This window comes from Chiloscyllium plagiosum, chromosome 25 (assembly GCF_004010195.1).
Source record: "Chiloscyllium plagiosum isolate BGI_BamShark_2017 chromosome 25, ASM401019v2, whole genome shotgun sequence".
Lineage (NCBI taxonomy): Eukaryota > Metazoa > Chordata > Chondrichthyes > Orectolobiformes > Hemiscylliidae > Chiloscyllium > Chiloscyllium plagiosum.
Window position 1 is genome coordinate 36919907 of NC_057734.1, and position 16221 is coordinate 36936127.

General features: G+C 40.0%; 1 protein-coding gene across 3 annotated transcripts in view; it reads right to left on the bottom strand.

Annotated features, from left to right (window-relative positions):
* Positions 1 to 16221, bottom strand: part of nos1 (nitric oxide synthase 1 (neuronal)) — a 100591-nt gene that overhangs the window by 16124 nt on the left and 68246 nt on the right. For all 3 annotated transcript variants that reach the window (XM_043715882.1, XM_043715883.1, XM_043715884.1), the window contains exons 21-25: positions 6883 to 7076; positions 5732 to 5901; positions 3917 to 4127; positions 2403 to 2490; positions 1113 to 1234 (exon numbers count right to left, since the gene is read on the bottom strand). In XM_043715882.1, the coding sequence (XP_043571817.1) occupies positions 1113 to 1234; positions 2403 to 2490; positions 3917 to 4127; positions 5732 to 5901; positions 6883 to 7076 (785 nt within the window). The remainder of the gene's footprint in view (positions 1 to 1112; positions 1235 to 2402; positions 2491 to 3916; positions 4128 to 5731; positions 5902 to 6882; positions 7077 to 16221) is intronic.

Consider the following 16221-nt stretch of genomic DNA (forward strand, 5'->3'; position numbering starts at 1 on the left):
ATAGCCTTTTGCTCTCAAGCTATTTTCTCGAGATAAGTAAGGTATAGTGTCGGCACAGTGTGGATATCCATTGACACTGAATCATGCCAACTGCAGGAGTGGATCATGCCATCTGATGGAATGGGTGGCCATCCTTTCCCTGTGGCCATTGAGGTAACAGTTGCATTGAACCTTTTTGGTACTTGTTACCTTCTGGGAGCCACTTTGTGAGTTCTTCTCAATCCTCCCCGCCACAAATGTATCAAGATTGATACCAGGCCATTTGTGCCAGATCACATTGTTTCATTTTATGATTGGTTTGGATTAGATTAGATTAGATTACTTACAGTGTGGAAACAGGCCCTTCGGCCCAACAAGTCCACACCGACCCGCCGAAGCGCACCCACCCAGACCCATTCCCCTACATTTACCCCTGCACCTAACACTACAGGCAATTTAGTGTTTCTGAAGGCTTTCCACTGTGTGATGGTCCCACATTGAATAAGGAGGAAATGCTGGTTACATTGGGCAATGGATAAAGACTAGCGCTGATTTAGACAAGTTATAAGATGGGATGTGGTGAAGGTCAAGCAATCTGTGTAGCTTGGTGCTTTAGATATAGGAATGTACACAAGTATGTGCAAGAAAGTCAACCATTCCATTTATGTGCCCTGAGAAGAGTTGGTTGTGAATGTCATCCTATTGCATTCACAGAGAAGGGCAACTTCAGACTGCCAACACTTGACCAGGTGCTTGGCAGAGGTTCACCAACATTGCTGGCACCAAGGATCCTGGGTTAACCCAGCAGTTGCCAGGAGAATCAGATGAGATGGGTGCCATAGGGGCTTGGTATATGGTTAATGGGATGAGTTGGGGACAAAAGTGTAATAGTCCTCAGCTGGCCTCATGGAGAGAAACCCTCAGTGAAACTTGACCATCATGACACTTTTTGGTAAGGTACAGCCTTTTTCTCTTTCATACCAATGACCTCATCCAGTACAGCAGTGCTAATCAGTATATGTCTTAACGTTTGTGAAATCGAACATTGATGCTTAGTCCTACAGAAGGAATTACTTTGTAACTACTGGCATGCTTTAAATTCTTCTTTGCCATGCTTTATACTGACAACCTACCTTTGTGCTCAATATCATGCAACCGCTGCTGCCAGAAACTTCGGAAAGGAGCAATTCCAGTTCCCGGTCCAATTAAAATACACGGAACCATTGGATCTTTTGGCAATCTGAAAGAAGGAGCTCTGCATACAAATACATAACATAACTTAAATAGGTCTCTATCATTGTATCCTATTTCTGATTAATTATTTTTGATTGTTGAATGAAATTTTGATAAATGACTTGAAATTTATTATTTCTACATGTTCCGTTGACTTAAGTCTGATTCTCTGTAAAGCCAACAGTGTAAACGAGAGCTGCAGTTATTCCCCAGCAACTATAGTTACTGCTCCCTTCTCAGCAAATCCTTTTATTGAGTGTAGAAATGCTAGTAATTACTTTCCTGTTATATCTCGTACTGTGACAATGAGATAAAAGCAGTGCCATAAATGAGTATTCTGGGAATCAGCATGAGTAGAGTACAGGCAGTGAATCCCAGGCCACATTGGGTCTGCGAGACCAGACTTGGTGAATTGTAGGGGAACACCCAGAATTGTAGGATATCCTCCAAAATGTATAAAACAACAATTTCCTTAGTGCAGTTTCATGTAAATAGAGTAATGGTGGGCCTTGGAGTATGGGTGAATAAAGATGTACTGATTTCAATGTGAAGTGGAAGTTTTCACTTGTATCCTCAAGAAGTCATTAAATGGCCACCCTTTGCCATTATTAAAAAAAATCACATAAGCCCCATTATTAGATTGCTACTACTTTGCAATTTGGATCTGTGTGCCTATCTTCTTGATCAGTATGTCTTACCTCTTTTTACAGGAAAAAAACACTGAAGTTGCTACATGAATTTCTGTTCCGATTGTTGTAAATGAGATGTGAAATATTTATTGATGTTTAAATGCCAATGGCTTCCTCCCTCTTTTGCTGCTCCAACCAATGATTAGTTTAGGCTCTGACTCCTACTAATATTTCTGACGTGCATTGAATCCACAATAGAAATAAGCACATGTGCATTTTACAACAAACACTGTTCTTGCAGTGTTCTGGAGAAGAAGAAATCATTACAGTTTCTCTAATTAATCAAGAATTCTGATATTTAATGAGTGAAATTCACCAAGGAATAATTGTGTGGCTAAGATGGCCCATTAAACACAGGCACAGGTAAATATCAGATATCTTCTTTCTCAAAGTACTTTTCAAACTTCAAGGACCTAGGTATGTGTCAGAATTTGCAGTACTGTATGCAGTTACACAGTCTGGACAGCATTAAATTTCAAACTTCAATGAAAACCTGATTACCCTCTGACAAAGCATGGCACTATTTCATCTGTGTCTATCCGGTTAAACCAGGAAGAGCAGACTCCATGATGTAGTGACCCTTCACCATCTGTAAATATAAAGACGTTGGCTCATTATCAATGATGACCACAATATATTTAATTTAAACAGCTGGTTATTCTCCATTCTCTTTTAGTTTTCATCCATACTTGATACACAGCATTTCATCAGTCAAGCCAAGCTCTCTAGACTCTGAAACTAGTCCCTAGGATGGGGCAAGAAGTGGTCATCACTGAGTTATCCTTTGAAATAATGAATATATTGCTACAAAATCAAATCATGTGATTCTGAATGTAAAACAAATACCAAACAGGTGCTAGACAATGTACTTTAAGATACAAATGGGGGAGTCCAAGATTAGAGGGCATAGATTTAAGGTGAGAGGGGAAAGATTTATGAAGGACCTAAGACTTTTTCACACAGATGGTGGTGCATGTATGGAATGAGCTGCCAGAGGAAGTGGTGGAGGTGGATACAATAACATTTGAAAGGGATGTGGATAGGTAAATGATAGGAAGAGTTTAGAGGGATACAGGCCAAATGCTGGCAAATGGGACTAGGTCAGATTGGGATGTTTGGTCCACGCAGATGGGTGGATTGAAGGATCTGTATCCGTGCTGTGTTACTCTGTGACTTTACAAAAGTAAATATTCCTCCAAGGTTCTTCCTGAGCTCCTGATCACCTTTCCTCTTGTTACTTTGCTGTGTTGAAATTCTGAATCATTATGCTAAGTCCATTTAACTTATTCTTCCCGAAACCAAAAAACTGCCGAACCTGGTAGTAACTTCTCTCATCTTCTGCTTTACCTGAAGTTAAAAATCCAAAATTGGTACTACCCAATCACTACAACTTGATTTATCTTGTCATCTCTCCTGTTCTATTCAATGTCCATTATGATCCATACAATGAATTTTGAACCTTTGAGGAAGAGGTGGGGCTATTTCCTGATAAGGCAGAGAATACCTCGTGCAAGAGGTGGATATTGCATTGCATTATTAGGGCATTATTTTGGATTTATTCCAGTTTCCCAGAGGAATAAAGAAATTTTTCTCATTTTTTTCTTTCAGTTAGCCCTGGATTTTACCTTTCTCCACCTTTCCCAGGAGACCACATAGTTTTGATTATGGTGCAGAGTCTTTAGTTGGCGAGAACTGGAATATTGTTGACAGACTGGATGAACCAGAGGGTCTCTCCCCAGCTGTCATTGCCCATATGTTAGTCCCTGTTTCATACTGGATAAATGCATGAGGTGAAGCCTGTAGCACCCAACAGCTGTCAAGTTATGGTCTTGAAACACATGCCACATTACAACTTAATGGCGTCATTGAATATAGCTTCATTTTTTTTATCCTGGCACTTGGGTGCTGATATATACATTTACATAAGAACTCCTAAACATTTCTAATATTCAAAATATAAATAATTAAAAACAATGTAGTAGCAATGAGAATATCTCATTTTTTAATGCACGTACCTCGTGTGCGATACGAAACAACAGCCACTGTAAGGTGAATCTCATCTGGGTACATGTCCAGGGATGAACTGATTGAGTAATATCGAGGCTGCAGCAGAGGAAGCTGGGTAAGTAGCAGAGTTGTTGGCACCCGAACCGAAGGAAACTCCTCCAGTACTTCCACTACTGTTGGGTTATTGTACCACTTCCATTCCTCGTACTCCTGTAATCCCTGCCAATTAAATGCATGGTCTTTATTAAATCACCACTGCAGGCATGGCATTTAAAGTTAGAGTTTTTTAATGTTCCAAATTTGAACATTTTCCTTACATCACAGAGGACTGTTTCAAACAGAAGTTGTTGATGTTGGAAGAGAAGGGGTTATTCCTGGACCAAGCAAGAATTCATACTATTAGCTGACATCAGTCCTGAAAAAGTGTCACTGGACCTGAAATGTTAATTCCCCTTCCCCCATCGGATGCTGCCAGACCTGCTGAGATCTTCCAGCAATTTCTGTTTTTGTTTCAGTTTTCCAGCTTCAGCAGTTCTTTTTTTCCTCATATTATTAGTGACAGTAATAGCACACAGTGTAAAATTACTGCTTTGAGGTGGGGTGATCGCTGGTTGGATACATTGTCCAGATATGTGGCCCTTCCTTGACAAAAAGATGGTAGTCATGATTAAAGTTAAAAATCACACAACACCGGTTTATAGTCCAACAGGTTTACTTGGAAGCATTAGCTTTTGGAGCGCTGTTCCTTCATCGGGTGGTTGTGGAGTATAAGATCGTAAGACAGAATTTATAGCAAAAGTTTATAGTGTAATGTAACTGAAATTATATATTGAAAAAAACCTGGATTGTTTTGTTAGTCTATCATCTTTTAGAATGAACATATTGGTTTCAGTACTTTTATATGTAAATCGCAGAGCATTTAAAAGTTAGATTATCAAGTGTACTTCAACAATTGGTGTCATGTCGGCCCAGATAATGCATTGAAGGTGTGAGGTGCCCTGTGTGATACTGTCTGTGCCACAATGGTCAGACTGATTCTAATCTAAAAAATGCATTTACAGAATCATACCTGGTGTTGAGTGAGTTTTAACTTTGTACACCTCAGTCCAACACCGGCATCTCCGAATCATCTCCAAATCATGGTAGCCATGATGTGGAGATGCCGGTGTTGAATTCAGGTGGACAAAGTCAGAAATCACACGACACCAGGTTATAGTCCAACAAGTTTACTTAAAATCCTGAAGGAGCAGTGTTCAGAAAGCTTGGGTTTTTAAAACAACCTGTTGGACTATAACCTGGTGTCGTATGACTTCTGACTTTGACAAAATATGTTTTTTACAAGCCACTGACTAAACAAAGATATAGATCTCGTAGATTTGTGATAAGGAATGATCTGAAAATTTACAGCCACAGCATCTACAGCTAAAATGGATTAAACAAATGTAGCTATGCAGAAATCCTCTGACAAGTTTTGAACAACATTTGGACTCAAGAACATGTGTTTATGTGCAGGATTAGAGACCATCCCTTTAATACATGTTTTAACATGCTCAATAACCAAGTACTTTATAATTAAAAAAGGTTATTTAGCTGTGCAAACTATCTTGCCTGTGAGAGTTTAGAAGTGTGGTGTATTGCAATTCATAGCTGACATCCAATGTTGGGTGCATTTTGATTGTGAGGTAAGCTTTATGGGAAAGAGATCTTTATAGGACATGGGTGTGACAGACAACAGGCGAGAGGTGTACGCTCCTATTTGTCAAAATATAAGCAAAGTTAAAACTTTTAAAGGACTTCAAACAAAAGAGTGATGAGAGACTTACCTTGCTGAGAACTTCAAGTCTTTTCTTATGCTCTTCATTTCTTGCCAAGAGAGCAAACTGCTGCAGTAAGAGTGGGCTTGGAGGAGTTGTGATATCCAGATAGTACTTAAAAACTTGAAAGATGGTGCAAGGTGGAATGCGATTCTCATCACTCCAGCTGTTAATAATGCCTGAGGGGACAAAAGACAAGCTGCAACCAAGAATGAAGCAACTCTTAAGTGCTGAATTCCCTTACAGGCCACGTATGTAAGCGGAACCTGTCCGGATTCCCTTACAACTGGAATTAGGATAGGGATGCGGGAGGGATGTGTTTTGGGAAGTAAGAATGTCACCTTTATTATTATTTATTTAGTAAATGCAAATTTCTGAAGTAAAGCAATAGCTTCCTCACTTGCTGAGTTAAAGGTGATGAGTCTCTAGAGACAACACTCCTCAGTAGAGTGCTGCATTGTTTGTACCTCACCTGAACATGTACAGAAGAGGCAGTATGCTGAGGTTCCAATGGAGGAGATTGGCTCTACAGGAGACTCAACATGTCCCAAAGCTGCTTAGTTTTATGGTGGGCCAGAGAGCCAGTTCTTGTGCTGTACTATTCAATGAGTTGAAAAGCTAAAAGAGGATTTTATAATTTCCTTTTCTTTGTGAACCGGCTGTAGCTCCAGCAATGGTCTGTTCAAATCTGCTGTTGCCGGGACTCCAGAGCTCAGTCAGATTGGTCAGCAGCTCTCTACTGCAGGGCTGCTTCCCAGTTGAAGACGGACATCATTTCCTGAGGCAATTAACATCCCACTGAGCACAACATGGTGGCTTTTCCATGGACAGGGTGCTAACTAACCTTTTATTCAGGAGGATGGGGAGCACCGTGCCCTGTAAAACCCAATCCAATACTTTTGACTCTCTCAGGGGCAGTCACCTCCTCATTCAGCATGGGTATCCATTAGGCTATCACATTAGTGAAATATGAATCTCTACAGTGGCACTTATTAAGGTAATTGGATGGTATGAAAATCTGCACTGTCTAACTTTGCTTTCAATAAACTTCAAATACATTAGGTAGCTGAGTATCATTTTGCCTGACAAGCTTCATAAAGCTTTGCCCAGGTGTGTAGGTATTTTTCTTTGAAAATTCAAAAGATTTGTTCTTTAATTACCTAAAGCTGTGTTTCTCTCTTCCAAAAGCTCAACTTTTATGATCTGATTTACAGGAGGTGCATCTTCTAACCGCTCAATCAAGGCATTGACCAAATCTTCATGGTTACCGGGAAAGACACCAAGATGATCACCAGGCTGGTACTGTAACTCTTCCTGCTTGTTTGTGTGTATCCGGAGCAAAATTGTGGAACGGCTAAGTGGAAACAGAAGACCATGCTTCAAATACTCAGATTAAAGATTTAAGGTTAAAGTAAAAAAAAATCTATGTTCCTTTTTTTTCATCTGGCCTCAAAAGTCTTCCAATATCTTATGATAATTGTGACTCTTACTGAGAAATGATCTTACAGACCCAGCAAGCAATGACTCTTCATGTGTCATCCAGAGGTGGTGATTATCTTTGGGCTACTTTACTATGAAGGCCAACAGAATAAAGTTCAGTTCTGCTCTGACTGATAACTATCTATACGTACTTTCCAACCGGCGTCTCTCTGTACATATTGACCAGGAACTAGAATTATGATAGGTTGCTCCTGGTTCCATCACCATAAAATCACTGAACTGGAGCCTCAACTGAGATAATCTCTTTCAGCACAGTATTTGAATCAAGACTGAGATCCACTGGTCCATTTGTCTCTGTATCACCTTGGACTGTGCAAAATGTAAGCTGCTCAGCCAAATAACCAAACCAACTCACAGTTCACTTCAGCTCTGATGAAGAGTCACCTACACTCGAAACATTAGCTTGCTTTCTCTCCATGGATGCTGCCTGACTGGCTGTGATCTACAGCATTTTTTGTTTTCAGTACAGATTCCAGTACCTGCAGTAATTTGCCTCTAATTCAAAGCAAGGTCTGTCATTATAGTACAATGTAGGAAAAATGTAACAGAGCTGCAATTGAAGAATTTAGCACAGGTTATGTGTTAAGTGAAAAATAAATTAAACTTTCTCTCCTCAATTCTTTTGAAGAGTAACAGTTCAACTGGAAAATGATAGTGATAAATGTGTATTATTTTACCACCATAATTAAGTAAAATAAATTATTTCTGAGTATACTATTTGATTTTAGACATCAGCTGGTGGAGCCCTTACTACAAGTATTGAATTTAACATATTGTTATCAAGGTTAGAACTTCTTGTCTATTCAGATGAAAATTCCTGTTTGATGATAGCAACTATTCAACCCTAGGTAATGGTAAAATGCTCAATTTCAACTGGTCGTTTTCTAATTTATTTGTACTCATTTGTAATATAGATCAGAGAATATAATCAAAGGCACACAGCATTTTAAATAAGGTAAAGTAGAATTTCTGCAGGGGCTTTTCTGGTAACTGTAAATTTATGGTGGTTGATTAGGTGATCACAACAGCTTAATTACAGCAACAGCTTGTTAGTTGGAATTAAGAAACATCCATTACATATTGCGTAAGTACATTATAGTTATCTGCAATCACACTAATGCACAACTGATTCAACTTCAGGAACTTTATGAACTGTTGAGTAACTGGTGCTCTCACAAGTGTTTTATTTTGCATCTTAAGCTAGTTATTTAGTTTCTACAGACAGATGAAAAAATAAATTTCTTTCTCGAGCTCAAGGGCACCAGGCCATCCTCATGCCTTTTTCCCTTTAAATACTTATTTTTATTTTTATTATCCTTTTCCCTCCACTGATGACACTTCACTGGGAGAAGACTCTGTGGGCACCAGTCACCAAGTTCTCCAACCTAGTCTATCAGCAAGCTATTCAGACATGAAGGGCATCAACACTCAGCCAGTCCTGACCTTAGCCATTGTTGATGGAACCCTAATATCCAACAAAAGTATTGAACTACAAAGAGAGCTGGAACAGTTGCTGGTCACTTTCACCCAGTTTAGAAAGAGTGATGAACACAAAGGTTCTCTATCATTACCTTAGCTGAGGTAAGATCATTCATCAGAAATTAAATTGGTATAATTTAAGTTTGAATTCTACACAGGACGGTATCTTTGCAGTGGAATGCTAAAATTATCAAAATGCCATGATTTCCAAAACATTTCTGATCATGTCTGTACTGAGCCATCTCTCCCTTCTCAGTATATTTTATGGAGGCATGTTCTCATTATGCTAATGCTACAATTTTAATAGTGAGATCCTTTCCTGATGCCTCCTCTTCTGATGGTATCTTAGTCCTTCTGACTACTGGATCGGCATGGTGGCTCAGTGGTTAGCACTGCTACTTTACAACACCAGGTATCCAGATTCAATTCCACCCTCGGGTGACTGTCTCACGGAGGTTGCATATTCTCACCATGTCTGTGCGAATTTTCTCTGGGTGCTGTGGCTTCCTCCCACAGTCCAAAGATGTGCAGGTTAGGTAGATTGGCCATAGAAATTTTGCAGGCTAGGTGAATTAGAATGGGGAATGCAGGGATAGGGTAAGGGGGTGGGTCTGTGGCAGGATGCTGTTTGGAGGGTCGGTGTGGACTCAATGGACCAAATGCTCTGCCTCTACGTGTGAGGATTCTATGATATTGCAACTGGTCTCTGATCAATGGAGAACAATGTTAATTTCTTAATACTATTTTATGTCTAACCTTTCTCCTGTATTACACTGGTATCCTTCTGTTTGTTCTCTAAATCTATTACAACCTCCAACTCCAGATTTTCTATTCCTCCAATTTCCTAGTGGATTTCCATATGACCATGTTTGTATCTGTAATTGTCTGTGCTAGATACCATAAGTATCTGCCAGAACTACTGCTGCTCTGATCTTTAATACTTGAGGCTCATCTCCTCCTCCTCGGATGCTGCCTGACCTGCTGTGCTTTTCCAACATGCTCATCGACGCTCATCTAAATATGTTTTTAAGTTTGTAAGAATTCTATTTCTGAATTTTTCAATTTTTAATCTTCTTTACATTCTAATTTTTTTTTCCTCTAATTTTAGCGATTTAACAACTGATCCCACTGCATTTCTTGCTCCCTTGCACATTCTACAAATGTCTGCTTAGGTTTCTTTCATGTAATCCAATTTTTTATTGATTAGCTTCAGGCTTGACTCCAAAGCATTGAGGATTGGCATTGTGACAATACCATACTCTTCAGATCGTTCTTCTGACACATTAGTGTACACAGTCACAACTGTACCTATTGAAATACTCTGTATTATGAAAATTCAAACCTGTTTTGACCACTTCATCTGTCCTGCTTCATTCTTAAATGAGGCTAAAGGCCTTTTCATTCCATCCTCTGTAAATGTAGGCACTAAATGTTGAATTCGTAATTTTTAATTAATTTAAATCCCCTTTTGGAATCATATTTACTTCTAAGTTATTATCTTCTTCCTTTTTTATTTGAAGCTTTCCTTTGGCCACTCATATTGTCCAAGATCCTTATCTTTTTGAAGTTTAGTATTTTTTTAAAATTCCATCTCTTTCTGTTTTACTATTCCTTACTTTGCTTTTGTTTCAGTTTTTCTCTCTCCTCATTTTCCACCTTCTGTTATTTTACTTAATTCTCAATTTCTGTTATTCATTTCCTTTTATTTATGCCCACTTTCCATTTCAATGTCTTAAAACATTCTCTGTCCATTTCCATTGTTCTTTTTTTCCTCTCTCTTCCCACTTAAATCATTCCATCTCTAATTGAATGTCAACTAATTCCAGCCGACATCTCAATTTTAGCTTCCTTTCTTCCAATCTAAATGTTAGGTAATCACTTGAAACCTTTCGTCCCTACAAAATCCTGATTTACTTCTAACTTTAATTTATCTGCTAATTTTCTCAGTTTAGCTTAAGTTAAAGATTTCAAATAATCCCATGTTATTTATTCCACTTCCAGAAAACTCTTAGCAATATCCAAAGCCATCTTCAAACTAAAAGCACTGAAGTTCAATGCAATGTAGCCTCGTCCAGAACCACGAGGTACCAATTATTTTATAAAAGAAAGCCACAGATCACTCTTGAATCCAGTGTATGCAAAACTTGACCAACCCACTAGTCATGACCCTAGCTCATTGCTGAACAAGTCAGATAAGTCAGACCAAAACCTGGCTGGATTGATTATATTTCATTTTATTTTGATTTTCTGAGGTTGTCTTTCACTGAAACAGAAGCACACAATGCTGCAGATGTGCTTTTAGCAATAAAACAAAGATAATAGAGAATAAACCAAACTAGTTACATATAATACAATTTGGAAGATTTAAAACACATGGCATAATACAGTCCCTTCTATGCCAAGGCTATCACTTTACCATACTCAAATACAGAAAATATTCCCTTCTCTAAGTTATAATCTATTCAGTCATAGACTTATACAGTGTGAAAACAGACCCTTTGGTCCAACTCATCCATGCCGACCAGATGTCCTAAATCAATTTAGTCCCATTTGCCAGCACATGGCCCATATCCCTCTAAACCCTTTCTATTCTTGTACCCATCCAGATACCTTTTAAATGTTGTAATTGTACATGTCTCCAGCACCTCCTCTGGCAGCTCATTCCATACGTGCATCACCTTGTGCTTGAAAAAGTTGCCCCTTAGATCCCTTTTAAATCTTTCTCTTCTCACCTTAAACCTATGCTGTCTAGTTTTGAACTCCCCCGCTCTGGGGAAAATATCTTGTTTATTCAAAATATCCATGTGCCTCATGATTTCATAAACTTCTTTAACGTCCTCAGCCTCCAACATTCTAGGGAAAACAGCCCCAACCTATTCAGCCTCTCCTTCTAGCTCAAACTCTCTAACTCTGGCAATATCCTTGTAAATCCATTTAAGTTTCACAACATCTTTCCTATATAGATCCTTTGTTTTTAGAAATGATCATTGCCTGACACTTTTGTGGTGTGAATATTGCTTACTACTCATCACATCAAGCCTGAAAGTTGTCCAGATCTGCTGCATGTAGGCACAGACTGCTTCAGTCTCTGAAAAGTCACAAATAGTCCTGAACATTGCCAATCACAAATGTTTATTCTTCTGACTTGACAATGGAAGGAAGTTCATGAAAGAAGCAGCTAAAGATGGTTAGGCCTAGAACACTGTCCTGAGGAACCCCTGAAGAGATGTCCCAGACTCAAATGAATGACCACCCACAGCCTCAACCAACTTCCATTGCAATGGAACCAGTGGAGAGTTCTCCTTGTAATTCCCATTGGCAAAAGTTTTGTTTGGGTTCCTTGATGCAAAACTCAATTATACACTGTTCAGGGTGGAAACACTTCACCCTCAGTCCAGTTCTTTTGTCTGGGATTGGACCAAATCTGTAATGAGGTTAGGAGCTGAGTAGAACTGGTGGAAGCCAAACTGAGCCTGAGTAGGGTATTGCTCTGGAAGTGCTGCTTTACAGAACTATTGATTATACTTTCCATCATTTTGTTGTTGAACAAGAATAGAGTGATAAGATCTATTGGCCAGATTGGATTTTCCTTGATTTTGGAAACAAGACATACCTGGACAATGTTTCCAGGTAGATGCTAGTGCTTTAACTGTATGGGAGCCACTTGGTTAGGGGTGCCACCAGTTCTGGAGCACATTATTGAAGCTACTGGCAGAATGTTGTCATAGTTATTAGCCTTTACTGTCCAGTGCCTTCAGTTGTTACTGGGATACAAAAGTGGATGAGTAATAGGACATAGCGAGTAATTGTCAATAGATATTTTTTGTGCTGGAGAATAGCTTTTAGTGAAGTTCCCCAAGTATTGGTATTAGGATTTGCTGATACATGTAAATGATCCAGAGCATAAGAGATACAGTTTGTAAGTTTGCAGATGACACCAAAATTGGAGGTGTAGTGGACAGCAAAGAGGGTTACCTCAGATTACAACAGGATCTGGACCAGATGGGCCAATGGGCTGAGAAGTGGCAGATGGAGTTTAATTCAGATAAATGCAAGGTGCTGCATTTTGGGAAAGCAAATCTTAGCAGGACTTAATGGTAAGGTCCTAGGGAGTGTTGCTGAACAAAGAGACCTTGGAGTGCAGATTCATAGCTCCTTGAAAGTGGAGTCGCAGGTAGATAGGGTAGTGAAGAAGGCGTTTGGTACGCTTTCCTTTATTGGTCAGAGTATTGAGTACAGGAGTTGGGAGGTCATGTTGCAGCTGTACAGGACATTGGTTAGGCCACTGTTGGAATATTGCGTGTAATTCTGGTCTCCTTCCTTTCGGAAAGATGTTGTGAAACTTGAAAGTGTTCAGAAAAGATTTACAAGGATGTTGCCAGCATTTGAGCTACAGGGAGAGGCTGAACAGGCTGGGGCTGTTTTCCCTGGAGACTCGGAGACGGAGAGGTGACCTTGTAGAGGTTTTACAAAATTATGAGGGGCATGGATAGGGTAAATAGGCAAAGTCTTTTCCCTGGGGTCGGGGAGTCCAGAACTAGAGGGCATAGATTTAGGGTGAGAGGGGAAAGATATAAAAGAGACCTAAGGGGCAATGTTTTCACGCAGAGGGTGGTACGTGTATGGAATGAGCTGCCAGAGGAAGTGGTGGAGGCTGGTACAATTGCAACATTTAAGAGGCATTTGGGTGGGTATATGAATAGGAAGGGTTTGGAGGGATATAGGCCGGGTGCTGGCAGGTGGGACTAGATTGGGTTGGGATATCTGGTTGGCATGGATGGTTTGGACCAAAGGGTCTGTTTCCATGCTGTACACCTCTATGACTCTATGACTCTATGTGTAGGGGACAATTTCAAAGTTTACAGATGATACAAAATTTAAAGGCATTTTATACTATGAGGAGGACAGTGTAGAACTCCATAGACAAGTTGGTAAAATGGGCAGATACGTAGCAGATTAAGTTCAATGGGGAGAAACATGAAGCAATTTGTTTTGGTATGAAGAATTTGGAAGACAATATAAAATAGGGGTGCAATTCTAAAGGGGGTGCAGAAGCAGAAGGACTTGGGTATACATAAATGATTAAAATTGGCAGGGTAGGTGGAGAGAGAAGTTAATAAAGCATGCAGTATCCTGGATTTTGTTAATAGTGGCATTGAGTACAAAAACAAGGAGTTTATGCTGAACTTGCAGGAGTCATTTATTATACTTCAGCTGGATTATGATATACATTTCTGGGTGCCACATTTTGGAAAGGTTTTGAATTCATTGGAGTGTGTGCAGAAGAGGTTTACAAGAATGGTTCCACAGATGAAAAACTTCACTGTGAAGATAGATCGAAGAGGTTGGTATTTTTCCCCTTGGAGAGGAAAGGGTAAGAGATTTTATAGACATTTTCAAAATCATAAGAGGGATGGACAGAGTAAATTAGGAGAAACTGCTTGTAAAAGGATCAAGAACAAGAGGGCACAGGTTAAAGTACTTTATAAAAAAAGTAAATACAATGTGTAATCAAAACCTTTCTCACAACAAATTGCTCCAGTCTGGAATGCACTGTCTGAAGTGTTTTTGAGACATGTTCAATTGAGTCGAAGAATGTGGTGCTGTAAAAGCAAAGCTGGTCAGGCAACATCCGAGGAGCAGGAGAATCGACGTTTTGGGCATAAACTCTTTATCAGGAATGAGGCTAGTGGCCCAAGGGGGCTGAGAGATAAATGGGAGGAGTGGTGGGGCTGGGTGGGGGGAAGGTAACTGGGAATGCGATAGGTAGATGAAGGTGGGGTGAAGGTGATAGGTCGGAGAGGAGGGTGGAGCGGTTACAAAGAAGGATTCCCAGCCACCTTCCCCCCAGCCCCACCCTCCCCTTCCATTTATCTTTCTCCCCCCTTGGGCCACAAGCCTCATCCCTGAAGGGCTTATGCTCGAAACGTTTATTCTCCTGCTCCTCGGATGCTGCCTGACCGGCTGTGCTTTCCCAGCGCCACACTGTTTACTCTGATCTCCAGCATCTGCAATCCTCACTTTCTCCTACTACATGTTCAATTGAAGCATCCAAGAGGGCTTTAGATGATTATTTGAACAAAATCAAAGCAAAAGGGCATGGGAAAATGGCATAATACACATTTGGTTAACCAGTTCCAACAAGATGGGCTGACTGGCTTCCTTCTGTGATACAACAAGTCTGTGATTTCATGATTGACCAATTGGTCTGGACTGGCTGCCCCAGTTTTTTTTATGTTAACTAGTTTAACTTTCTGCTATTTGAAAAAGATGAGGCCAAGAGATGCATACTCAAGCTTGAATATGGTTCATATGTTTTTTCTAATATTTGGCATTCCTGTATGGGCTATGCCTTTTGTTATGGATGCTCCATCAAAATACTTTAAGAATGTAACACAGACCTTAACTTTTTCTTGTTTTAAAAGATGTGAAATGCATGTTCCAGATGTGATGCGACTGGTCAAACCACTGGACGTTAAGCAAAACACAACTTATTTAACCATTATTGTTAAAACACAAACAAAAGAAAGAGGAATTTAGAATAACTTTACTATTGGAAAACATAACTGAATAATAGATACAGTAACTATTATTAATTAAATGTTCTAATATAGTAACATCCCATAACACACCCCTTGGCAAAAAGGCAAATTCAGATACAAATTCTCAGATGTAGTTCTCCAATCCAGGAGGGAAAAAAAAATTAAGAGAAAATTCATAAAGTGTAGCAGCCAAGCGACATTCATGGAAGCTTCCAATTATTTTGAGATCCCCAACAGCTGCTGAGTTACTGATAAAAACCAAAACCCAGAGATCTGGATCTGTGAGACCTGGCCACATCTATTCAGGCTGTTTCCAATGTTCCAACTTAAAAAAAAACTTAGGTTGTTAACTTAGGTTGTCTTTAAGTAGCCAGTTCTGCACCTCTGTGTTATAACATCGCTTTAAAAATAAAGGACGGGGGGATCCAAGATGGCGGCGACCCAGTAAGACTGAGTCTATAGTGCTCCTCCCAAGACTTGGGCACAGTGGGTCACCTACCCCCTACCAAGCTTACCAAATCATTTATAAATCATTTATAATAGTTTAGTAACTGAATTAGTGGTGTAATATTATATTTAAGCAACTTTATCCTAAGTTAAAATGACTAAAGGGAAAGGAGCCCGAGGCTCTCAGCAAGCAGGAACCCCTCCCCCACACTCTACAGCTGCAGCAGAGGCGTCCACAGCCGCCCCGGGAGACTTACCAACAGTAGCAAGTCTTGCAGAAATGCTTTCCAAGCTTGACTCGAAGATCGATGCCTTTATCGTCAAATCCAGAAATCGTTGGGAGTCGCTCTCGGCCGCGCTGAAGAAGCACGACCGTGAAATTGAAGAAATTCAAAGCCGAGTCGGAGGGGCGGAGCTAAAGGCCGCGACCTCGGAGACAACCGCTCAATCGGCCGTGGATCAAGTCCGGACTCTCGAGCAGCGAGTCCGGACCTTGGAAAATCATATTGACAACCTCGATAATCGAGGTCG